Source organism: Pagrus pagrus (genome assembly GCF_965226575.1).
Source record: "Pagrus pagrus genome assembly, chromosome: 19".
Classification (NCBI taxonomy): Eukaryota; Metazoa; Chordata; class Actinopteri; order Spariformes; family Sparidae; genus Pagrus; species Pagrus pagrus.
This window is the reverse complement of record NC_140203.1, coordinates 3461190-3488490: the sequence shown is the minus strand read 5'-3', so window position 1 is coordinate 3488490 and position 27301 is coordinate 3461190. Positions and strand designations below refer to the sequence as shown.

At 40.0% G+C, this 27301-nt stretch overlaps 1 protein-coding gene across 1 annotated transcript; it reads right to left on the bottom strand.

Annotated features, from left to right (window-relative positions):
• Positions 1-576: 576 nt before the first annotated feature.
• On the bottom strand, positions 577-27301 carry slc4a5b (solute carrier family 4 member 5b). The gene is made up of 26 exons (XM_084382437.1): positions 26151-27301; positions 25204-25422; positions 20327-20456; positions 19909-20069; positions 19465-19620; positions 19163-19270; positions 17971-18026; positions 15131-15288; positions 14962-15049; positions 14712-14870; positions 14467-14588; positions 14170-14344; positions 13936-14069; positions 13669-13849; positions 13496-13586; positions 12618-12676; positions 11349-11540; positions 10827-10940; positions 10123-10284; positions 9085-9263; positions 8929-9001; positions 8756-8824; positions 7983-8156; positions 7509-7673; positions 5632-5684; positions 577-1444 (listed from the first exon to the last, which is right to left on the bottom strand). Exons 1-26 carry the CDS (start codon positions 26212-26214, stop codon positions 1138-1140), a joined length of 3549 nt encoding a protein of 1182 aa, XP_084238563.1. The 5' UTR covers positions 26215-27301; the 3' UTR covers positions 577-1137.

Below are 27301 nucleotides of genomic sequence, written 5' to 3'. Positions count from 1 at the left end.
CATGTTTTATTACAGTTTAAAAAATCTAAAAATAAATTTGACATAAAAAAAAGTTTATTCTCCCGAAATTTCTTTTTGGTTTCAGGCATGAAAAAAATTAAAAATAATCTGATTTTTTTTTACCAAGAAATTTGGGGAAATTTTTTTTATAATCCTGAAATGTTTTTGAAGAAAAAAAAAAAAAAATCTCATGAACTTTCTTCTCCTAAAAAAAATGTTTTTTTCTATCATCCTGAAATGTTTCACACCCCCCCTCCAGATTTTTTTTTTTCTCTTGAAATTTTGAATCTCGAGTTTTTTTTTAAATTTTTCACTCAAATTTTTTTTCTCTCCTGAAATAAAAAAAAATGTTATACTCAGTTTCACAAGTTAAAAAAAATCACCTATAAATTTTGTCCTATTTTTTGTCCTCCTGAAATTTCTTTTGGTTTCACGCATAAAAAAAAAAAAATCTGAAATTCTTTTACCAAGAAATTTGGGGAAAACATTTTTATCATCCTGAAATGTTTTTCACTCAGTTTCACACACACCCCAACATTTTGAGTTTTATGGTAAAAAAAAACACACCAAAATAAACAAATTTTAAACGTTTTATTACAGTTTCGGGGCTTTACATCCTCAATGCACATAATAAACAGTGTAAATCACCTTCTCTACCATTCTGTGTATGCACAAGAACAGAAAAATAAACAAAGATGAACAAATCATGATCAACAATAACGGATGTCTAACACAATTTCAGAGAGGGTTCATGCATTTATTATTATCATTACTGTGAGCACATTTTTGTTTGTTTGCTGCTAGTCGTCACTACAGGAAGCTGTCTGAAGGTTGCGTGTGTGTGTCAGTTCACAGAGATGTGACCTGAGAGCTCAGATGGTTTTAGCTTCGGGAGCTGTTCAATACATTAAAATTATATCTGATAAAAATCCAATTAAAAAAAGAGCACTTTCTGTGTGCTGATTAGGATCAGCCTCTAAAAAATTGAATTTAAACCGACACGAGATATCAGTCAGGTTATGAGTTATTATCAGTATGCAGCACTTTGCACCTTCCCTCTGAGAGTGTGTGTGTGTGTGTGTGTGTGTGTGTGTGTGTGTGTGTGTGTTTTATAACCCTCCTCCACCCGTCTCAGGTCTAAAGCACCGTCTCAGCACACGAGTCGCCAAAGTGAGCATGCAGTTTTCGGTCAAAGTCTCTGTGCACTCCAGGTGTTGGAGGCAGGTCATGCGGGGGGTGAAGGTGTTGGAGGTGGTTGTGGTGGAGGTGGTGGTGGTTGTGGTGGTGGTTGGAGTAGAAGTCAGACTCCTCGTAGTCTGACTCCACCTGGATGCTGACCACGGGCTGGCGTGGAGGCAGGTGCGACGGAGGGTCCTCGGGGGCAAGGCTCGTCTGGGAGTGGGCAGGTGAGGGGGGGCAGGAGATCTTCAGGTGCAGAGTGATGCTGAGGAACAGTGAGGGGAACCGGCCAGGTTACACTGTGACTCTCACACAGCTCACACATACACTCAGTTTACAGGTTATTAAAGGGCAGCTACACCAGTTTTCCACATTCAAGTGTGTTTACAGGTCTTGGGGAGTACTTTAAACTATACACTGTGTATGTAAATAATTACTAAATAAATAATAAACTGGAAACTGAGTGTACTGTACACATACACAAGCTCAACATTACAACAAAATGGGAGAACTGATTTAAAAAATAGAAATTGTTGTTGTATCAGTGAAGGTGCAGCGTGTTACATGAAAAATCAATACTGATATAATTTCTGTTGATAAAACGAGAAGATTTTGATCTTCTTGCAGCCTGAACGCTGCATGTTCTGTATCCATGAGGGACGGTTCTGTTGGACTGATAAATGACTGTAGGGGGCGCTGTTCTTCAAGCATAGCTACAAGGAAAGCTTTCAGAGTCTCACACAGGCAGGCGGAGGAGGGAGAGACAGGAAGTGAAGAGAGAGGGAGAAGTTGCAGGTTGCAAAGGGAAAAGGTGATCGTCTTTACGTCCTTCACCGTCGCCTGATTCTCAAATGTGCAGATTTTTTTTTCTTGTCTGGTCGAGATTGTTTTCTCTCCTGTTCATGACTTGAAAGCTGGTGGAAAAAATCTTTCTTAGTTCCTTCATTTTTTTGTCTCATCTGTTTCACAAATGGAATTTTTTTTTGTCCTCCTGATTTTGTTCTTTGGTTTCACACATGGAAAAAAAAATTATTGATCTTTTTTTCTCAGCCACCCAGTCAATACATTTTTTTTCCTGAAAACTTGTTTTTTAACTTGGTTTCAAAAACTCTCAAAAAAAAAAAATCCCATGAAAATCTTTTCCACTGTGAATTTTTTTTTCATGTGTGTGAAACTGAATTTTCTTTGTTTTACTGAGTTTTTTTTTCACTTATTTTTTTTTTAGTATTTTTAACTCAAAATGTTTTTCTCTCCTGAAATTAAAAAATGTTTTTGCTCAGTTTCACAAGCAACAAAAAATCTCCTATAAAAATTTTCCCCAGTAATTTGATAAAAAAAAATAATAATTATCATCCTCCTGAAATGTCTTTTGGTTTAATGCATGAAAAACAAATCTGAATTTCTTTTTACCAAAACATTTGGGGAAAACATTTTGATCATCCTTCTATTTGAATTATTTTGTAAAATATCTCCTGACATTTTTTCACTCAGTTTGTTTTTTTTTTTTAACTCAAAATTTTAAGGAAAAGAAAAGAATTCCCGGTAATTTGATTAAAAGAAATCTTTATCATCCTGAATTTTTTGTCCTACTGAAATTGTTTTCAAAAAATCAGTTTTTTTCCTGAAAAAAATCTGAATTTTCTCAGAAATTTTTTTTTTTTTAACCAAGCAACATGGGGAATTTTTTTTTGTTTCAAACATGAAAAAATAAAGACATCTTGTGAACTTTTTTTAAAAAAATATAAATAATTTCAAAATTACAAATTTCAAAAAAACAAATTCTCCTAAAAAATGTTTTCCCATTGAGATGTTTTTGGTTTTTCACTCAGTTTTCATACATGGCGAAAAAAAAATTCTCCTGAAATAAAAAAAAAACCTTAAACCTTAAAAAAATGTTTTTTTTCTCTAGAAAAATTTTTGGTTTCACTTCATTTCACATATCGGTGGAAAAAATTCTTCATGAGATTTTTCTGTTTTTCCCCTGGGTTTCAAGCATGACACAAAAAAAATTCTGCTGAAAGTTTTTTCCACTACGATTTTTTTTGTTTTTCAATTGGTTTCACACATTGAGATTTTTTTTACCGCTCGATTTCACGCATTACAGAAAAACATTTTGGTTTTCACTTCATTTCTACTGAGATTTTTTGTGTCATTTCACTTGGTTTGACAAAAAAAAAAAAAAAAAAAATTCCACTGTGAATTTCGTTTTTTCAGTCAGTTTGACACGGTAAAAAAAAATCCTTCGAAGTGATTTTTTTTTTTCATGAAGAAAATCTCCAGAATTTATTTTTCACGCATATTAAAAAAATGTTTTCGCTTGAAGAACTTTGTTTCTCCTGAAATTAAAAATAAAAAAAAAATCTTGAAATTTCTCGAGATTTTTTTTCACTGAGATTTTTTTTTCCACTTTGGTTCACACATTGTAAAAAAAATGAAAATGAAAAAATTACATAAATGTTCTATAACAAAAACAAACACAAAACAAGCTTTACAAGAAATTCTCCTGCCAATTTTTCTTTTCACAAAAAAAAAAATAAACAAAAAATTCACTCGTTTTTAGCATAAAAAATGTATAGTTTTTTTTTAGTTTTTTTTTTTTACATGTTTTCACAGATGAAACAAAAAAAAAAATTAAGGAACTTAGAAAGATCATCCTGGCAAAATTGTTTTCCACCAGTTCTCAAGTTATGACACAAGTCTTAACAATTTAGATCAGACTTTGAAAATTGAAAACCATAAAAAAATAAAAAATAATCTTCACTTGCCCCTCAGGGCTTCCGCACCTTACATGAGTATGAGTTTGTTCAAATTCAAATCCAGTAGAATAATCTATCAGGGTCAAGAAATCATCAGATTTCAGGTCAAGAATCATCAGACCGTGAAGACATTACTGTGAATCTTTAACTCTGTCTCATACTGAGTTTGCTCACAACCACCAGAAGGACCAGAGTGTGCAGTACTGACAATAACAAGAAGTAGTACGCATTCAATTCAAGGTTTCCACTCAAGTATTATGCAGTAAAAGTAGAAGTAGAAATGTCAGATCAGTGTGTTACGGGGTCATTTTGGGCATTAATTGGGATTACAATAAAAAATATAAAATAATAATACTGCTATCCTTAAAGACCTCTGTGCCACCTTTATTATAATAAGGCCTTCAAAGACAAAAACTCACAAAGTATTTACAACAGGCATCACAATGAAGCTATAAAATATCCAAAGATCTCACTTTTCTCTCACAGCTAACACAATCACACAACTATAATGTGAATAATAAAAAGCACAGATAGTTCAAACCTGACATTTGTATTCAGGTTCACATTCAGAATGGGATCATAACACTGAAACTAACTTCTGATCCAGTCACAGGTCAATGTGACCATCCAGATAGTGATGCAAATGCAGAACATGAAACATTTTGCAGCAGACAAAAGTGATTATAATAATCTGTCTAGATATGCCAGGAACTACAATGATTAAAATACATAAAACAGTAGGAGACTACAGGAAGTGGCTTCAGATTAGAGGTCAGACCTAGAGCAGAGGTTTTCAACCTGTGAGGCGCCTCCTCAGAGGGGAGTCAGCATGAGGTGAAGGGACAGGTGCATGCAGGTGTCCTAAAAACAAGCTGCTGATAGAGGTGATTAAGCTATTTTACAACCCTGGAGCCTGATTAATTATGGGTAATTTCCCTAATAACTCAATCAAATCTAAACACACAGACATCACACACATCATATATCTTAATCTCTAATTTCCATTATGTGGAAACATCCAAAAATCTGCTGAGAAATATTAGAAAAAAGATGCTTCTTAGCTCACTGCAGAACTTGCCAGAGAATCTTCATGTTTTTAAGTTTTCTTCAGTATCAAAGTAATCCCGTGATAGTTGTCTATAGATCCATGAGTACACCGCACACAGGAACTGCTAACAGCTAATTCGGCATACTTTTAATGGTGCTAATTGTTAAAAATGTAAGTATAGCATTAAAAAACAGGGCTCAGGTTGTAGCTCACTGAATCCATGGCCAGGTTATACTTCCTGTTTATGTCTCCCAAAGCATCATGGGAAAGGGAAGAGCAGGGAATGAAGAGGAAGGTCACCCCACAGTGTCGACTTTGAAAACCCCTGACCTAGAATATGTACAACTTACTGCATATTCAAAAGACGATTTGCACTGCACTGTACACAGTACTCTCTATGCAAGTGCACTGACTTATCACCTATATTATTATCTCTACTGTACATGTCTGCAGTGTAAAAACAATCCAGATTAAAATGTCTACAATCATCATCCAACATACATATAATACAAGTGATGCGCAGAGTGTGTGTTTCTTTATGTTGTGTTTGGTTGTCTGAAGGTGACAGTGTTGTTGTCCCAGCCAGTGTTTGTGTCGGGTGAGTGAAGCAGATCTCTGTAGGGCACGTGCAGTTTCAGCACACAGTACCTGCGGTCTAACTCGGTTTGATCGGACGTGACTGTCGAGTACGGGTTCATCTCCTGTAAGGAAACACACACACACACACACACACATATACGCAGACACACAAAGAGAACACATGCACAAAACACAACAAAAAACAAGCATACACGGGCATGTAAACACATGATACAGATACAAACACAGACACAAAGATAATAAAGATGAACAAAACCTTCAAAAAAGAGAATCTGTTGCTTCACATAACATGTTCAGAGGCTGCTAACAGAGGTCATTCATGTAAATGTGACCAAGTATTGAATCACTGACAGTCACGTTATGTAAAAGTAGCAAATGTGAAATCTGTGGTCAGGAGCAACATGTAGTAAAAGCTCTTTAGCACTCCATCTGTCACATTTAGCATCAAAGAGTTAAACAACAGATCAAACTGACACAACGAGAGGTGGAGGGTTGGTTGGTGTACTCACACTCGGAGGTTTGGTTTTGGGTGGGGGAGTTAACGTGGGTGGGGACTGGCGCTGTGTGGGGCTCAATGGCCTCCACGGGAACCTTCACAGGAGGGGGGGCAGAGCTGTCGGGCTGAGTGACAGAAACAGGAAGAGGTCGGCATGCAGGACAAACTGGAATCTTACAGGATAAGAAATGAAGTATTCTATATTTTTTGTCACTTTGTGTCAAAAGCTAAATCTCTGTGTCACTGAGCTAATTTGATACAGATACTCAAAAACTCACTGGAGGACTAAATGTGGATTAATCCACTACTGCAGTTCTCAATTTGCATTTCTATTATCGGCCTTTCTGGGGAAATCAAATATGTTCCTGGGCTTTACTTTTCATATTCTAGGACAAGCATCAACCACAGCACTTTGTTTTTAGAAGTAAAATCTTTTTGTGACTTTGTGAGTTAAAATTTTAAGTCAAACAATGATTATTTTTTGTATCATGTAAAGAAAAATGAAAAATCCATGAAAATCACAGATGCTCTCTTCAGAAGTCATTTTTCAAACTGTCCTCTCTGTCCTCTCATATTACGGACATTTAACCTGTGATTGCCTGTGGAATTATGGGAAATGTTGTTCATTAAAGGCTGCTAAAAACAGAAAAATTGAATAAAAATTATTAGGTAATAAGAATATATCTAAACATATGGCGTGACACACAGAAAGGCTCCGTTCCATGCATGAATGTTTAGTTATGTTTAGGTTCACTTCGGCTATCTAGCATGTTCCAGGCTGGCTAGCTCATTAGCACTTAGCTCGCCACACACAGCAGTTCACTAACTAGCCGTACAAGTAGTCTCAAGCTTTGAATAGAAAGCTAATAACATTTTCTTTGTTTAAATTATCTTATTTTGTTTTGTTTGCAACTTTGTAATTCAGCTTTGAAAGGTGCAATATAAATAAAGTGATCATAATTCATCTCTGAGGACACCGGATCTTAAGACATTGTCGATTTTGTTTTCTTTTTAACGAGATTCGTTGACAAAAATATAGAGTAGCACAAGTCTTATCCTTCAGTGGAGCATTTTCACTTCAGAGGACTGAAGCAAAGATGGTAACAAAGAGCACAACTGTTTCTAAAGTGTGACAACATGGTGGGAAAGGTGGACAGATGCACTACAAGGAAGATGGACAGACAAAAAGACTGTAGTAAGTATGGTACAGTGCCTTTTCAGCAACACTGTGGGACAAAGAGGAGAAACATACAGTATTAGTCAGAGCAAACAAACCCAGGAACGACACACCCACAACAGATGGAGTGACACACATTTTAATACCATGAAATGAGATCCACGCCTGCCAACTTTGGAGAATACAGTATCTGTGTGTGTGTGTGCTGCGTAATCTGGAGTTTAGTTTCATGTTTGTCCAGATTTCCCTCACCTCCTCATCGCTTTCTTGCTCTACTGCCTTCTTCTCCTTCTTCTTCTTCTTGTCATCCTCCTTCTTCTTCTTGTCTTTGTCTGGCAGGATGTCATCCAGCCAGGCCAAGTCGTGTTGTGAGAAAATCAGGTCCAGCATCTTCCGTACGCCCATCAGACCCAGAATCTACACACAGAGAAAAGACTTGAAATCACTTTATAATCCATGCCGGTGAGCCAGCATGCACAGGCTCGATGCTTAACACCCGTGACTTTCCTGCTATCCACATATCAACATGTCTGCAGTGAAAGAAATGTCTATTTCCCTCCGAAAATACAAAGTCAACAATCAGCTAAATACAGAAGTTCAGCAGCTGGTTTTGTTTTATATACTCTTGACTCATCAGGAAAAAGGGCAGGCACTTTCAAAAAATACTTCAACCATCTGTCTATAACTGTTCATCAAGATTAGATCAACAGAAAGAGGGACACTCACCATTACTGGGAAGATGATGGCGAGGAAGGTGGACTTTAAGATCCAGAGGACAGCCAGACAGACGATCTGAACGAGGGTGAAAAGATGGACGCGTCTCAAAGGAACGTGACGCAGGAAGGAGAAGTCCGGCTGGTGTTTGGCCGGCATCAGATACAACTTGATCCGCTCCCAGAACTGGAACAGAAAAATACAGAACATGTTTTCAGGTGTTCGCTGTTCTCAGTCTCTACAAATGTCAATCACTTAGAGTCATACTTTAAAAAATCTTCCAAATTTAAGGGGTCCTTACCAAAAATATTTGGAGGAGTTACGCGCTCTCGTTGCTCATAATTAGATCTTTTTTCCTGAGCAAATCCAAGTATTCCTACATTTTTCTACATTTTTACAGTGGAAGATTTATTTTATATAAAAAATAAAATAAAATAACAGCCTACCGGTATAAACAACAAGGTCAGCAACAGCTGTAATTTGTTATCAATGATGATTTAACAAATAAACATAAGACCATAAACCATCGCTTCTAAAAGTCTTCATTCTTGCTCATCTAAATTAAAATGCAACCCCAGAGTTTTCAAACAAAAATGTGATCGACTGCGTCTCCGAAAATCTCTGTTTTAGGGTTAAACACCAGAGTAGTGTGGACGCCAGGTTTAAATGTAGTAAAAGTTACATGTTTTAAAACAAAAATGTATTAATATGGACTTACGGTAGCCTTAAACTTGCCGTGGACTATCAAGTAAAACATGTGTATATGAACTACATCTTTGATCTACCTGGATGCCACTCAGTGAGGCCACTCCCATGTACAGGAAGACTCCATACAGGACCGGCATGGGGATGAACTGAATCAAACAGAACAGCAGTTAAAACACAACATTACGGGAGAAATGTCAAGTCAATCCAAAAGGAAATGTAATCTTTCTCCTTCGTGCATCTGTTAACTTACCTGGAGAACAGGAGCGAGGAAAACTGAGAGTCCGGTCAGAACAAACACCAGAATACCCGTCAGCCTCTGCTCCCTACGAATCAGTCACAGAATATAATGTAAAATGTAAATAACAGTGGAAAAGGATTCACACACACAGTGACAGGATGCTCTTACCGGACTCCGAGGAACTGCGGCTGCTCTCCAGGGGCGCTGGACTCGCTCTCCATCTTCAGAGAGTCGATGTGTGCGATGGAGATGACAGTAGCTGCTACGTACCAGGGCAGACCCATGAAGGAGCACACCGCCATCAGGACACCCACCCAGAACAGGTCCAAGTGGTAGCCACAGCCTTTCTGCACACGGGTACAATGACAGGAAGTGATGAATCATTCAAATCTAACCACGACTGTGGGGCATACACCATTTCACACACATACAATGATATTTATATAAGACTATGAGAATATGAAAGCATCACACAGACTTCAGACCAGAATATTAATATATAAATAATATAATTTCACTATTATAGTATTTATTAATATTCCAGTCTACACAGTGTTCTGTAAAATGTCAATCAAAGGTGCGTTAATGAACTTGACTTTTTAAATATCTCTGAGTGATTAATTTCTGTTTAATTTCTTTTATTTATTGACATCTGAGCCATAATTTTCAAGTTAATGATCTTTTCATTTGATCCTGGATTCTGATGCACTTTGTAAAGACTGCTTTAATATGAGAATTTGTGATTTGGGTGCTATGAATAGCTACTGAACATTGGAAAAACAGCTGTCGGAGAACCTAACCGGTGCAACAAAATCAGTACTTCACAAATATGAATATGTAAATGGATGTTTAAGAGCGTTACTACATTAATTAATGTCTAACTGTGTGAGATGAAATGAGGCTCCAGGTCCACACTGATTGAGATTTATAAAACAGAACCAGACAAACAAACAGATTATTATTGTAACTGATTATCACCACTAACTTATCTTGTTTATACTCAAATGAGTGTAGAGGACCGTTTAGGACTCTTTCACACCTACAAGATTTACAAACACGGGAGCTCCTGGTGCAGGTGGTTCAGAAAAAATATATATATAATTCTTACATTTGAAAATTAGATTTACTTACAACAGCTGGTTGGCCAGAAAGTCTGATCACATTCTGATATAAGCTTGTGTTGATGTATTTATTGTGTTTTCAGACCTTAAGTTTGTTTTCCTTGCGGTTGACGATGACAGCGCTGATCTGTTGGTCCATGAAGATGAGGATGGTGACCAGGAGAGCGGGAACAGAGCTGGCCAGATACCACCACCAGGGGTTCTTACCAAAAGGCATCACCAACCAGCCCCGATCAGAACGTGTGGGCTGATCACACACAATAGTGAAAATTAAAATTGTATTACTGGTGAAAATATGAGAAGGTGACTGAAGACAACTATCTAAGAGAATCAAATGCTTTGTATCATACATACAACCAGCAGAATCACAATCATGTTACATTCAAACACATATTTTAGTAAGAAATCAAATACCTTGAACTCGGTTGGAACGATTAGTTTGGGAGTGTCTAACCCCATCAACATATCCAGACCCACAAAGCACATGATTGACATGAAGATGGAAAAATCACTGATTAGCTTCCTCAGCTACACGTCCACCAACACAAGACACAGGGAGGATAAATAAAGATGTGTAGAAGTGTGATAGTGAGGAGGAAGAAGAAAAAGGTGCGTACACGAGGAAATGTAGGAAGAAGAAGAAAGAATCATTACATTGATAAATCTGCACAAAATCAAATCACTGATTAGAAATGTATAAAAACTGCATCCTTTGGGGAAAGAAATGCATCTGTGTAGTGACGTAAACAGGTCGGGAGAGAGGAAGGTGGAGTTTAGGGGAGAGTGGACCTTGATCTCAGTGGGCACGTGCAGTTTGGGGGTGTCCAAATCCAGCAGGCAGTCCAGTCCACAGAAGACCAGGATAGAAATGATGATGGAGAAATCACTGATCAGGGAACGGATCTGGAGCACATTCAGGGAGAGCAGAGGAGAGGAGAACATGGGAGAGGACAACTCTGGTACGGGTTTGGAGGTTTGGATCAGGCGGAGGAAGGAGTATCTGCTGGTATTTCATGCAGATATAAAAGATGAAGCTGGTGATCGTCTATCTTCACTTAATGGTCAGAACATCCCACGAAAGAAACTAAAGAAATGGACCGATGTTTTGAAGCTTTAAGTTTGGCAGTACAGCCGGCGCCATTTGTTTTTTGGGTTTTTTTGGAGACAAATTGACAATATTTGATAAATACCCTCCATATTACAAGGATCTAGCATGTTACATGCAGGTTCACTTTTTTTGCAGGGAAGGAGGACCCATGACAGCATCATGGGAAAACAGTACAAGTCTTCGGATCTTCTCCGCTGTCTTACCTTTGTCGGGAAGTAGCGGCTGAACTTGAACTTCTTGAGAGAAACGGTCATGGAGTAGGTGCCGAAGAAGAGGATGAACGACATGAGGGCCAGGTCGGGAACATACTTACAGGAGTTCCCCACCAGCGCACCGCCATACTTCACACACTCTTTCTTACTCAGCTGGCTCCAGTCCAGGTCTGTCAAGTTAAACTACACGGACAGGACAAGGGTGGAGGAGGAGGAACGTGGGACAACAGGGGCGACGGGGAGGGACGGGGAGTTGAAGACAGGGGTTGGGAAAGGGAGAACGGAGGGATGGATTCAGGAGGGGAGAAGAAGCAGACACGAAAAGAGAGAAAAGACAAGCGATAACAGAAGAAAAGAAACAGGAGCCACCAAGCTCTGGAACGGTCCAGTCTTGATTCTGAATAAAGACTGGATGGACTTCTGGGCCCGTATTTATCAAGTGTTCCTGAATCAGTCGTAGAAATCACAGTGAAAGTCGACCTTTGTGTTCTGACACTGACTTTCAGCAGAGGATTATTTCCGAGGAGCGAGCGTGACGTCACTTTGTGTGTCATTAAAATACCACTTTAGACAATCTTAGTGGTTTTTGGAAGTAACTTGAGGCCTGTAAGGTTTTAACTGACGGCCAGCCTTTGATTATTTCCCAATCTTTCGCGAAATCATATGTCAGCGTGTATGAACAACTTCTTGGAACGAGCTAGAAAATTTTACTTATTTTAATAATATGTCGCTTTCTGCACAGTTCTTTTTGGGTATTTGTTTTTACGTTCAATGTTTTACAGATGATTTTAAGATGTCTTTCCTTACATTTCCTGGCCCTTAAAGTCAGTGTAGGATTTACTAGCTTACCTATAGTGGTCTTTACTGACGACAACCACATTTTTTTTTTCTTCTGAGAAACATGTCAAACTTCAAACCAGGATTTAAGACCTTATATTACATTTTACGTTGAAGTTAAACTATTGATATCCAGGTAGAGAGACATGATTGTATTTAAATTACCGACAGAACTGCCAAAACAACATGGAGGAAAGCCTTGTTCGAGCCAAAAAAGTAAAACAAAAAGTGCCTCACTCAGAATTTTTAAGGCTGATTTCCTGTCCTGAGATACTAGATAAATAAGGCCCAGATTACTGAGTCAAACTTGGTGAAATTACAACATATATAGTACAAACCTCAAACAACTGGAGATGCAACTAGAGTGTTACCTTTACAAAGAGGAAAAGAAAAGCTTCATGTTTTCTGTCTTTTGTCACTTACCAGCAAAGTCATGTTATCATCTGCGAGCGGAGCTGAAACATTCAAGCCCAGAGCAGATGCTGAGGAGAAAAAACACAAACAGATTAATGATGGGTCACATGACGAACCAGAATTGATTAAAGAAAAATTCAGGAAAAAGCAGGAAGAATTCAGGATGGAAATGTGGCTCTGTCAAAGAGGCTTCACTGTGGAGGTTTGGATTGAACAAAAACTAATTTTCACAAGCAGATTCCTACTGTGAGTGGTGGGGTCCGCCACGGGCGTACAATATTCTTTCACAATTAGTTAGTTTTTGATTGTTTTACATCAGAGATCTCTGTATTTTTGGGTTGTCAGGGCCCTTCTCTCTGGTCTGATGTGAGCATGGCTCAATTGGAAACAGGTTTATTATATACTGTATATGCACCAGTCACAGCACCTAAATCGTGATCTGATGACAGTTTTGGGGTTGTTTGCTTTTGTTGCTTTTTTGAGTGTTAAACTCTTAATTAACACTCAACTAACGGATGTTTTTTGCTGAACTTTAAATTCAAACTGTTGCTAATTTAGTCAAAGAAATACTTGAGATTTACAACCAACTTTTCAGGACCGTTAAACTTTTCAGAGCCACCTTTCAAGCCAACAGGCAGCGGATGTAAACACATAGGTTTTTGGTGCAATATTCCTCTAAATAAGTCACTTAAACGTTGTTCAAACATGCTTCACCAGCATCCACAGGTGCATACTCACTTTGTCAGAAAGCATCCAAAAATGAGGCAGAAACAGACAGAATACACAAATCATCACATAGTAAAGAGGAAATATTTGCATCTAATCACAGAAATCTCCCCTTAATTAACACACATGAAAACCTTAAGCTACACAGTTTGAAGACTCACCCTGGTCTGGCGCGATGCATTCACACTTATAGGCAGTGACGTAGTCGGGCTTGAAGCCACGGTTGATTGGGTAATACTTCCACGCTCCTACCTGTGAAAAACAAACCAGTTTTTATCTTGTTTTAAGTGAATGTTTGGTGTTCGGTCATCTCACATGAGAACATGTTACCCACCATCTTCTTAATGGCATCAGAGATGAATATGAAGGAGATGAGGCTGGAGAAACCCTCCTCTGTGAAGCGGGTCATGTACTTGATAATGTAGCTGGCGTCTGAGACTACCAGCAGAAAACACTGCAGACATGAGTGAAGGCCGATCCACAGACGCAACTCCATGTAGTCTATATCATTACTCCTGTGAAGAGAGAAGTGCTGACGTCACCTCTTATCTGATTATTTGAACTCAACACATCTATCAGTTTTTGTTCGTGTGTGTCTTACTTGCTGAATTCATAAAGCAGTTTTTCAAAAATGAGAATGGGTCCAGTTGAACTGAGGATGATGAGAGGCTGCCCACCGAACACACAGAAGACAGTCCCCGCTAAAGCCGTGCCGAGGAAACTCTCCATCACTCCCTTAAGAAAAGAGAGGAGACGGAAAACAGATTTTATCATATATAGCGAGGGCTGCGTGGTTTTCTGGATTGGTTCATTATGTTGCAGCCTTCATAGAGACCTGGTAATTGTCGGTAGCATCCCCCAGCAGTCCTCCAAAGGTGATGGCGTTGGTGATGCAGCCCAGGTAGATGAAGAGCACAGCAGAGATGGACTGGATATGGAAGCCGTCGTAGATATCACTACAATACCACGGGATCTTCCGCTTGATGTCCAGCCACATTCCACCTGCAAACCTATCAGAACAACACTGGTAAGGTGACAGAACCAGTCTTTGGGTGTAATGGAACAAGGAGCAGCCTCAGTTAGATGAAGAGCTGCGGGCAACATGGGGACAATGGGCAAGCCTCTCTCATACCTCCCAGTGAATTTCAGCTCCTCCCCAAGCTCATGCGGAGCTGGAAGCTCTTCGTCTTCTCCTCCAGCTGCCCCACCGGCTGAGCCGTTCATTTGACCCAGCTCATTCAGGTTCAGCACTGACTTCCTGCAGTAAACATGGAAACAGAACAAGGCATCGAGAGTAAGTCGTCTAGAGACATGACGACATCAAACTACAGAGAAGAATCAGCTGATTTAAATATGATTAAGTGTGATTTATTATACGTGCCTCATTTCCGCCGATGGAACCTTCTTTGGAGGTTCGATTCGTATTTTGGGGTCCCATTCCCCTGGAGGCAGGACAATCACCTCATCCAGAAACTCATCAACACCTGCAATCAGGTCGTCACGGTCCCTCGCTTTATAGGCAACGTCACTGAACAGCTGAGGGGAAATAAAGAAATAAATTCAAAGCAAAACATTTTACAAATGTGTAAGTGTGGTCTACTGGGGCCGGACAGCGCCAGTCACTTACATCATCCACCATGAGCGTAGCGATAGCTCTGCCAATCTCGTTGTAGGACTTGGTTTTGCCATGAGGACCCAGCAAGATGAAGAGAAACCTGTCAGAAGGTTACAAGGTAGATGAATGCAAAGATACACAGACTCAGACAGATAAAAAGAGGGACACGAGAGACACCCACCTTGTCGGTACAGGAACCTCGGTGAGGCCTCCCAGAGTCGTGGCCTGAGCCAAACGTACAAAAGAGACGAAGGGTTTCTCCAGAAAATCCACCTCACCAATCAGGACATTGGATGCTTCTGCATCACGAGGAATCTTCTTCATGAATTTATTCTTCAGCTGGCAGAAGAGAGAGGAAGCAGACAGAGGCAGCAGGAGGGAGAGTATGAGTTGAAATCACATATTTGAGGCATGTTGCACTACTTTTGACCTTTTCCCAGCTGCTTCTGTGTGCCATGATCAGTGTGCTGGTTCGCTAATCGGATCATGTGAGCTGTGTAGGTACAGCCGTCGACTCAGTACAGAAAACAACATACAGGATTTTAGACATCGACAACAAAAGCCACAACCAAAGTTAAATCCCACTTGAACCTGGACAGCTGTGCTTTCAGGTTCACATCATTTTTTCCTCAATGAAACTTTTTATGGAGTTGGTCAACCATTTCCAGACTAAGATGTTTTGACACCTCCAGAGGATGAATCAAAATAACATTAGTTGTCCTCTGCCTTTTCATCTAGAGCCACCAGCTTTAACTACTTTCACTTAACCTGTGAAATTTCTCAACATTTACTCGACGGATTAACACAGAATTTGGAGCAGATATTCAAGATTTCCAGAGGATGTATCCCTCTGAATTTGGTGAGGCGGAAAAAATGTTGATCCTCATTTGTCGGATTTCAGATGACTTCTCTGCCACAGCAGGATTACAAAGGCTCCGGCACGAAAACACAAATAAAACCTGGCTTAACTTTTACCAGAGCACAATGTGACGACAAGGTGCTTCTGGTGAATTACTTTATAATGTGAAGGCCGTATTTTTGCTGTTTATATCGTGATTGTCATGATGAAAGATAAACTGATTGCTCCCGATAGCTTCGGCCCTTTGATTTTCTTCACCATGAGCATCACAGCCTCACAGAGCTGTTAGGATGACTGTGTATAAACCCCCCAAATACTGTGCAAAACGGTGCACCTCCTCCTCCTAACCAAGGAAGCACGTGGCAGTGGAGTGGTGGCTGCTTAAATTAAAATCTCTTCATAATCTGTTAATGCTGCTTTCAGAGTCAATTCACCAACTGGTCCTCTCTCACTAACTCCTAACTTCTCGTTCGTACGCAACCAAAACAAGACATTTCAATCTCACATGCTATGAACTAATCTAAGAAATTATCTTCTCACTCACTCAAGTTGTAGTTGCCATCTGCAGCTATACTGTAGTGAGTTTAGTAGCGTTACACTCCTCCTGTCGAGCTACATGTTATGATGTCATGTACTTTACTGTATGAGTGTACATATTTCTCAGATCAAAGAAAGCTGGAGGGGCCGTGCCAGCTTCTGTGAAGAAATAATAAACCACACTCAGGGGTCACATGCACGAGTTCATTTCTCACTTGCTTTGATGTAAGTAAGTGGATATTTATCCGAATAACACACACTCGTGCGCACACACACACCAATCTGCTGCTGCTGGTCAACGATGAAAAATAAAGCAAGTGACTGAAAACTGTTGTGTCATATGTGTTTCTCTGTTGTCCTTTTTTGGGAGAGGCTCAAACAGTTAAGCTCAGAAGAGGAAGCTTAAGGAATCCGCACACAAAAACAATCGTAAGTACAAACACACAGGCAGGTGCGTGCACAAACACAATTTAGCCTAACAAATGCCCACCTCAGCTACCAGGCTGTGTGGATTTAGAGGGATTAGGTAGTTCTGCCGACTCTGTAAACCTTCGCATAAAACAAGGCTCAACTTTTCATAAAACACGGAGCAGCAACAGCAACACACAAACTAAGAGACGGCGAGATAATGTGCCACTTCATACCATCTGTTAACTGTGCTGGACTGAAGTAATCCATAACAATTCTCCAACAGGCAGGAGATTAGCTGATTACAAGTCAATAACAACTCAGATAGTGACAGTATGTACTGTATGTATGTGTATGTGGATATTTAAGGGGTATTCCACCAATTTTACACATAAAGGACAGTTTACTCCTTTGAAATCTCTGAAACTAGTTATATGTCGGGCTGCACAATACACCGTTTCAGCATTAACGCTGCTCTTTCACATTTTTTAGCTGTGTTTACACACATCTGTAGGCTGCATACCACTCAGGATTAAGTGGAAAAACCTGTCTACAGTATGTGATGTGGGTGGATTGACCCTGTTTCTGTAAAGGTGACATAATTCAATGAAAACACTGCAGTGTTACTTTTGTATAATGTGTAAATACTGTAAGTTGCATTTTAAGTGTTTTTACCACCAACCAAGAGGACCAATTAAGACTTAATTAAGACTTATTTCATTTCAGGACTTTTGTTTTCGCTCTGTAAAGGATACAACTTGAAATGGGGATAAGTATGATACTTCTTACTTAAAACAATCACTTAAAAAAGACTAAAAACAACCCAAACACACCAAAGCGACATCAAAAAACCAGATGACCACAAAGTCAGGCTGTTGCTTCGCCTCACATTGCCTGTGTCCTGCAGTAAAAGCTGCACCTGAACACACCACAAAAAGTACAGCTGACGGCCGACTATCTTGTACGTTTTGCACCTGCGTGAGAGTGAATAACACTTCAAACTACCAGGTGGTGAGTCTATATCTGTCATTCGAAAAGGGCAACTGGAAGACTCAGGACTGCTGATACACAAACCAAATATTGTTGTTCATATGTAAATATAAATACAGTCCGATGTGTGTGAACCCTGTATGAGGTGTGTAAGTATCTGAACGGGCTGAACCCACAAAATCACACAAACATTCACAAACACTTAAAATATTGAAGAAAACAGATACCTGGTCTGTGCTCGGCGTGTCTGAAATATCATTCATGCTTCGGCTCTGGGCAGGATCTGTAAATGAACCACACACTTATATTTGATATTTAAAAACAGATCTAAAGATAAAGACATAAACAGGGATTTAGGGGTACAGTGTCCACAATGTGTGCTAGAACTTCAAAATTAGTTTCTGTGGGGGATTATTTTTTTAATGAGTCATTTCCCTTTTTTTTTTTTTCCTCCTCAAAGCAGATTTGGGAACAAATAAAATCGCACAAAAGCAGAACAAGAACATACCACACAGAGATCCAAAAAATCCTTCCATAATCCTCTTCACCCAAATAAATTCACAAAAGAAATTAGCAAAGGTGCACACAAAAGGACCTAAATCTCTAACATAAACACACATTATATCCAACACACTGTATTCATGGTGAGTATATATACACATAAAGCCATCTCAAGTGTTTAAATCATGCAGTGGCGGGAGAGTTAGCTGGGATCGGTGTTGATTAAAAACATAGATCAAAGCAGAGACGTTACAGTAAAAGGTGAGAGTTTATTTGGTTAGTAGCTGCAAATGTTGTTACTCAGGTACTCAGATCAGGCACCACATTATAAGGTGAATTCCTGTATTAAATATCCATTCATGTACTCAAAGTATCAGCAGTAAAAGTACTCATTCTGCAGTAGAAAGTATCCTGTGACTCATATCTGATTCTGTGTGACGTTATTAGATTGTTAATACTGATGCATCAATGTTAGAGCAGCATTTTATTGTTGCAGCTGCTCCAGGTGGAGACAGTTTAAACTACTTTATATACAGTTAGGTAGTTTAGTCCTGTGGTTCCCAACATGGGGGTAGGGCCCCCTAAAAGGGTCACCGGATAAATCTGAGTGTTCGTTTGTGACGAACACTCAGATTTATCCGGTGACCCTTTGCACCATTAATCTTGTGGATTAATGGGAGAGGAAAGTCTACAAAAAGTTCTGATACAAAAATCTGTCGTCATACTTTTTATTTTTCCTAATTTTGCTTTTTTGTTAAAATGCTGGGTAGATTAACTTCTTTGGGCGTTGAACAGTTATTCAAATGAGTAAAATGAGTAAAAGTACTTTCCGCCACCGGTGTGTAGGTAGTCGTAAGCAAAGGAATGAAGTCACGGTGCATGAATTTGTGTGTGTTTGTGTGGTGTGTTCAGACTCACGCAAGCGGCCAAGGCTGCTTGACTGCCGAGAGCGTAGGTCTTCTGTGGAGCGGTGGATCCCAGAAGCTGAACTAGTACTACGATTCAGATTAACTTGAGGACTACGGTCTGACAGAGCAGCAGCAGAAGAGGTGACAACGATGAGCACAGAAGAGGTGATTTTTTTTATGAGGGAAGGTGAAACAGGTGGTGAACAACATGGCAGAAAACAAAGGAAGCGTTAGGACGTAATTTGAAGGTTTTTGAAGGATTACTTTGATGATTGGTAGTTCAAAATAAGTACAAATGGCACATGAACTTACTAGAAGCAGCGTTGGAGGACTTCCCAATATCTGCCAGCGAGCGGTGGATTGGTTTCTTGGTCTGGTGACGGTGCTTCCTGAGCAACACGAAGCTGATCTTCTCCTTCAGATCCGGAGGAATGAGACCATCAGCTATCTGCCGATCCACGATCTCATCTGGAGTCAAAGTTCACAGCTCAGGTGAATTTACATGAACAATAAAGGTGGATTAAACCCTTTACTACAAGTCAAGTAATTACCTTTAACTGGCTCTGTGTCTACTAGATGTGTACATAATTATAATAGGTTGTCTCGAGCCTTCAGTTTACTTGGTAGTGGAAATGACAGTGTGATTGCATGTATTGCAGATATTTTGACTTAAAAAACAGATGAATTGAGTAATTGGTGATTATTGTTCCAGTTGACAACTAATAAATGTATCGATTCATGGTTCACTGGACTCACCCACAATCTGCGGCAGTGAGTAGCCCTCCAGGTCGAGCAGGATGCTTCCTGTCTGCAGGCAAGTCCTGAGCTCAAACAGGCTGTGGAGGGTCAGCGTGGACACGTGAGGCTTGCTCCATCGTTCTCCTCCCTCCTCCACCTTCTCCTCAAACTTCACCCACCTGCAGAGACGAAAAAAAGCAGAGTTATTTGACTGTTTAAAGAGTGACAGAAGATTGATTTGTCGAACCAGCAGGATGTTATGTAATTTAAACTATAGCTTTAATCACATGTAGTGTTAAAGTCCCGACAGCCAGCACCCACGATGTCTCAACCCTCAACCTCTAAATCCGATCAAAGGTGACCCAGAATCCTAAACTAATGAAAGCCCTGATGCCTGTGTGCTTGTGTGTATGTGTTTGTGTGTGTGTGTGTGTACCTTGCAGACTCTTTCCACTCTAATTCGCCCCCCTCATGTTGTAGTGTGTCCATCTCAGTGAACAGTGTTGGTGTTGGGGTGCTGTCATCCTCTCCCAGTATGTGGCGCAGCCGCTCCGCTGCAGGGGACACTACAAAACAAGAGACAGAGTCAGTTTCAGACTTTCATTAACTTTAAATTAACTTTTTAAACATTGACATGTTTGAGCCACGTCTTTATGAGATGGTAACAACACTTTGGTCCAGAAGATAAACGTCTGTCCAGATCAACATGAAAGGTAAAAATCTCAAGAACTATTCGACGGATTTTCACGAGACATTTTTACAGACATTCGTGGTCCCCAGAAGATGAACCCCAGATGACTTTGTTGATTCCCTGACCTTTCCTCGAGCACTACCAGCAGGTTAAAGTATCTACACAACTATTGGATAGAAGAACATTAACCTGTGAACATGTTAGCATACTGAGGTTAGCATTAAAGCGTAAGTCCTTCACTAGTAAAGATCTAAAAGTAACAGAATCATCAGCGTGTTGTCTTGTTCAGCTGCTTCAAGAAGAGAAGAGGGTGTTAGGCTTTTATTATCATTATTTGGTGATTTTTATAGTTTAGTTTACAGTTGCAAGCAAGAAATTGTGAGTCTGGGTGAGAGTCTGGGATTACGTGTGACAAAAGTCCTTTGTTGAATTAAATCGCACAACATTACAAATTAGACTCAGACTCTGGGCCAATAAGACAACCCTGGAGAATTTGTTTTAGCCGGCCAGACGTTAGAAACAGTCCACGTCTAATCTAACCAATCCCCATTACTCTCCTTTAATGAGTGAGAGTGAGAGTCAGCTCCTCTAATGACTATCTGATATCTGATCAGCCAGCAGCACTTCTTTCTAATTTTACTCTGAGCAGATCAATCCCCGTTAACATCCGAGCCTGGAGGCGCTGTTGACTTGCATCCCACCACTGTGTGTGTGTGTGTGTGTGTGTGTGTGTGTGTGTGCGCGCGTGTGTGTGTGTGTGTGTGCCGCGACGTTCACAATCTCAATCAACACTTCCACGGAGAGGGAAAAATTATGTAATCTTTGCTAACTACAATAACTAATTATAATACAATACAATGTTCCACAATGCATCCAACCCTCCAGAGGATTCAGCGGCTGCTGTTTCCATCACTGGCTCTGCTCCGTCACATTGGGTCAGGTCACATTAGAAGCTCTGCCCATGTTTGCAGTCTGTGTACCAGCCGATGTAATCCCACAGCAGGGGACCATGATGTTTGCGGTGTTTTAGATCATTTGTGGGCCATTGATAAAACACAAATACACAGTGCACATCCAGTATCTCACCTTCTTTGTTACCTGTGTATATTATGTAAAGCTCCAGTAATCAAATAACCGTACGTGATGTGCAAAATGCTGCAGTTCCTCTCAGCTCTATAGAGCTTTTTAGTGTTTTTCAGCTTGTTCTGGTCAGGTTTAGGGCTGGACATAATGGCCTTAAAGGAACAGTTCACCCCAAAAATTCAAATTCAGTCATCCCTATGCCGATGGAAAGCCATCGTGTCGTAGTCCTCAGAACATTTTGACAGACTTTCCATCTGCATAGAATCATTTTTGGGTGAACTTTAAAATAAAACTACTCTATTTCTAGGCTGTATCGTGATACACAAAATATGTATCTCTATTTTCAAATCTCCTGAAAAGCACTTCATCAATGCTAGGACTGGCAGACAAAATAAAAGCAACATATTTTTGATATTGCAACAACACTGTAGGGATGAATATTGGTACTTTCACAAAATAATAACACAATGAGATTTTTTATAATAACCATAAGTAATGTGGATATAATGGCTAAGTGGGTAAAGACAAGCATTAAAACTAGTCTGGTGAGTTCAGAGGATGACATCACTTTACAGTGATGCAGCCTTTAAAAACCGGAAAAGACAACGCAATATATTGAAATCTAAGACCATATATAGTCTCATATCACAATATCGATATAATATTGATAAATTGCCCGGCGGTAGTCAGGCTCTATGATCAATGCCTCGTGTTTATAGCTTCAGTGTGTTGCCTGGTGACGGGTTATAGTGGCGCAGACTGATGGGTTTGGATGGAAAATGCATCATGCTTGTATTTTTAGATTAGCGCTAATGTTGTTCGATGTTCGCTAACACATAACTCTGGGCGGTGAAGATATGTAAATGATGTGATGTCAGCTTGTTTCACTGTCCTCAAGTGCCTTAAAAATAAATCAATGCTGCTTGAAAGTCATAATATGTAACATTTCTGCATAATAATGTCTGAAATTGACAAGATCTTTGTTTGAATTGTTTATTTACATTGTCCCAAATATTTCCAAATGTTCAAACCCGGAGAAATCTTGTTATTTTACTCGAGTTAACAGCGCGTTTCATTTGGTCGGCTGTCACTGTAACTTCCTGAAAAACATCAGATGATACGTCAGAGAGTGAGGAGGGAAGTCAGCGAAGGAAACTAAACATAATGTGAATAAGTCTCATTACACAGATTTTCATCAGCAATGGTGGAACAACTCCCACGATCTGTGCTTTTAAATAACTCACTTTTTAACTACGTGTTTTTTAGCAACATACTTTAACATAGAGACCAATACTCTTCTGTTAAAATGACACATAATATCCTAAACGTTTAGTAGTTATTTACTGTAGATTTGCAGATAATAGAAAGAAAGAAAATGCAACGAGACTGGAATTAACCCTAATTTACATGGAGGTAGTGACCCTCTCCATTTCAAGGCTCTTCCCCTCTTTTCGTACGCTGTCTTTACCTATTTGGGAGCCAGGCAGGGTCCAGCGGGAGGCCATAACCGAGGGTAAAGACAGCCCGGAGTCCTGCGTGCTCACTGGATCCTCAGACCAGAGACAGTAAGACCCAAAGGTAACTGAAGAGATATCCTCAGGTTTTGCTTCAGGCTGAGAAAAAAGAGGCTTCTAGCTTCCCGTCCTCTCGTTTAGGTTGAGTGTCCTTAGCTCTCCACCATGAGTGGGGAGAAGTGACACACTCACTCCTTCTCACATATGTCCTTTCTGCTCGATTTTCCGCTTTGCTGCTTCAACGTCTTTGAGTTTTATTCCACAGCGAGTTTGATTTCAATTAGCCATGTATGACTCGGTGTCTAGTCGATCTAAGTGGTGAGACCTGCACCGTTCAATCAGTCGGAAAAAAAGGTCTCCTCTAAGCTGTTGCAGAAATCCACTGAAATCTCCAAAGCAGCAAAGAGCCAGAGGCTTTAAGAGGGTTGACACACACCACAGGGTCCTCTAGTACTCTCCACCCAGAAGTCCATGCACGCAAACTCAAACTCACACACACACACACACAAACACACAAATGCAAGAAAAGCAAAGACATCCTCAGCAGCATTACTTCTACTTTCTTGCTCCGATGCCCCCAGCAGCTCTGCATCACTGCCTCTAACCATCCACCGCAGGCCTCAGGTGTTCAATGTACACAGCTGGTTATAAAGCCTGATAAAATACAAAGCACACCAAATACTCACAATGACCCAAAATAACACGCACACACACACATGCACACACAGCTTGGAGTTCCTCAGCTCTAATCAGCTTACAGGCTTCAGACTTCATGGCCCCCTTTGGGACGAAAACATTCATCACATACATGCATGCACAAGCAACTTCTACCTCATCACACACTCGTAATGCAGAGCTCTCTACCTGACAGCATAGATCCAGCCTGGTCATATGCCTCTCACATAACATTGTCCACACTAACACAGCTGTTTTTCTAAGCAGATATTTTTCCCTCTGTTTAAAACAAATAAATTATGTCCACATGACCACGACAAAAACGAGGCATTGGGCCTGTAGGTGGTGATAAAGTTTATATCATCGATACGCACATGCCAGAGAAGGACATACTGAGCAGGTGCAGTACGCTGTGTCCGCCATTGCTGTTCCAGAAAGCAACAATGGGCATGTGCAAGAGCTTTAAGAAATGCACTAGACAGCAATTAAAAAAAAAACGTTTTTATTGACCTAAAAGGCCGTTTGCGTTTGGACGAGATGCCAAAACATCTGTATCATATTTCATGGCAGTCCATCCCATGTTTGTCGACATATTTCACAAAAAAAGAAAACAAATCAATGATGCCAGTCTATCGAGTAGATAGAGATATTTCAGTCTGGATTTAATTGACGGACCAACCGTAAATAAACATCAGTCTCTCAAGGAAGCAAAGTTCATTGCAACTCACAATATGAAAGTGTGAGACACACCAGAACAAACTGTACTCACAGGCAGAACCACAGAGCCTCTGTCTGATTCAAACTAACTGCTGGTTGCATCATTGAACTGCTGCATCCATTGTCAATTACGATTCTTTGACCGATAATTGGACAAGTGGCAAGTTCATTTCAAGCATACTGAAGCCTTTCTGTCCTGAGTGTGAGGGTAGAGAAAAGGCAAAGTGTTTCCTGTCGAGTGCAAAGTCAATTTACCCGATAAATCAGGAATTATATTGTGAGTAAAGTGGACATTTTGATGTGAAGGTGCTGCTATAATAAAGCTTTTGGAGTTCAAAATAAAATTAACTTAAAGAGTTTGAACTGCTATGGACCGCTATGAGTCCAAGACTATTATCTGTTGACTTTACCCGTTGTCTTTTTGTGTCTCCTCTTTCCATTTCATGTTTTCCTCCACTTGATCCTGATCTTTATCCTGTCAGAGTTTCATTATTTTATTGGGGGGTTTTGTCTGCTCTTTTTCTTGTCTTAAGTCCTTCACAAACAAATGTGTATCATTAAGCTCTTATCACATTTGGCACAGGACACTCACATTACGGGACACACATGTCATGTAAACTCGTCGCCTCTAACCTGAGGGGTCGAGCTGCTCGTGACGCTCTGCGCTGCCCTCGTCATCGTCATAGTGCTCCTCTCTGTCGTGGTAATGTCCATGGTGGGAGTGTTCCCGGTGTGAGTGGTGATCGTAGTGCGAGTGCCGTGACTCCCGGTCAGCGTCACTGACGTAGGAATGATGTCTGCGCCTCTTCCGTCTGTGGGAAGCTGGAACACCGATGTAGACTGGCTGGGCCTCTGAGAGGGAGAGAGCATATAGGTGCCGGATCAATACAGTAACAGCTTGTGGAGCGTTGTGAAAGCAAAGTCCTCATTAGTAGCAGACAGAAATGTCTGCAGCTGTATTGTACTTTTTTAACTGTGTTTTGACAAAAGTGTCCATCTTACAATTATGCCAATAAAGCATCTTTAACTGAAGAAAAATATATACCTTGATTTGGAAAAGAGTATTCAGTGAGAATAGGATGACACAATCAATACCTTTCTCACGTCTGTACAACACAGCTTATCTTAAAGGAACAATTCACCCCAAAATCAGAAAATGGCTAAAGAAAGTGTTTCCCAAAGTCCAAGATGACGTCCTCAAATGTCTTATTTTGACAGAAACCTAAAGATATTCAGTTTATCATCATAAATGAGGAAAGAAATCAGAAAATAATCATATTTAGAAGCTGGAATCAGACAATTTAGACTTTTTTTTCTTGTAAAAATTACTCAAACTGATTAATGGATTATCAAAATACTTGGTGATTAATCTGATAGTTGACAACTTCTCGATTAATTGATTTATTATTGTAGCTCCACTCTCAAGTGGTCATAAAATCTCAGGTTGAAGGGGTTCGTGTCAGTTGATGTTGTGCATCAGCAGTGCATATTTCACATTTTGAGTTTTAGGGGCCCAGCAGCTCTTGCATGCTTTACACCGAGGTAATCCAGCCTTGCTCGCATGTGAACTGTTTTCTTACCCTCATCATCCTCGTAGCGCCTGTGACCTCGACTTCTCCCTCGCTGCCAGTCATGATGATCCATCCTGCAACAGACATGCAGACACAAAGGAGATTACTGAACAAGTATGGATGCTACAGATCGCCACCCTGCATCAACAAAAACCCGAAATAAACCACACACTTTACTGTACGTTGTTTTCTGCGCTCAGGGAATCCTCCCGGCCTCACAGTGACTCTCACTGTACAGCGTGAGTCGCTGGCCGGGCCACATGGCAACGCATGTGCCACGGCAGCCTCGGATCAATGGATGATGAGAGGAAAACTCGATGGAAAACCCCAGCAGCCCTTCAGGACAAGACTGCAGCTCAAACCATGGAAACCAAAGCAAACAGCTGCTGCAGGAATTCCCAGCATCCCATTCCCACGAAACTGCTGCTGACATAGTTTTTTTAATTGTATGTACGATCAAATGTATTACTTTATACTATAGCCACTGGGGCTGCAACCAAACGACCATTTTCATTATTGTTTAATCTGTAAATTATTTTTTATTTAATTTTGTGATTTATACAATATCTGACAACTAACTGATTAATCGTTGCAGCCCTAATATTCAGACACCAACCTAAACTCACTGAGGAGCTTGATATCCTGAATATCTCCTGCAAATATAGAAGTTTTCTTGAACTAACTTCATTAAATGAGTTTAATCAAGAAAATTAAATAATACACCAAAACAAATGTACTGTTTAGTTTATAACGAGCTCATATAAAAATGTATTAAGATAAGTATAATTAAAGTTGATTGAAGTGATTTTAGTTCAGTAAACTTCAGTTTGAACTCATTAAAGGTGCAACACGTGGCCTAAGAATTATCCAGCTGTCCAAACAATACTCAAAACAAATACGGGGCAGCATAACACAGACGTAACCGCTAACTGCTGCTAACTGTAGCTGCTTTTAGCCAGTCTAGCTTGGTTAGCCGTACATTCAGCGGTCCGAACTGGGAGCTCTGAGCACCGAGGTAGCACTTTTGACTGGGCGGCCTGTGGCTAGCTGGTTAGCATGCTAACTTCAGAAGATATCTCTGCAACACATTACATAGATGTCATAACATCAATAGATCAATGATGATTTTTTTTTTTGCTAATTTTTAACTGAAAGTTACA

What these genes read in the sequence shown, in the direction of transcription:
- slc4a5b (XM_084382437.1), bottom strand. Translation starts at nt 26,214, where the DNA reads ATGGATCATCATGACTGGCAGCGAGGGAGAAGTCGAGGTCACAGGCGC. An exon ending in ACACGCCGAGCACAGACCAG is followed by an intron (nt 15,289 to 17,970) that starts GTATCTGTTTTC and finishes CTCTTCTGCCAG; the next exon opens with CTGAAGAATAAATTCATGAA. An exon ending in CCGCAGTTCCTCGGAGTCCG is followed by an intron (nt 9,002 to 9,084) that starts GTAAGAGCATCC and finishes ACTGATTCGTAG; the next exon opens with GGAGCAGAGGCTGACGGGTA.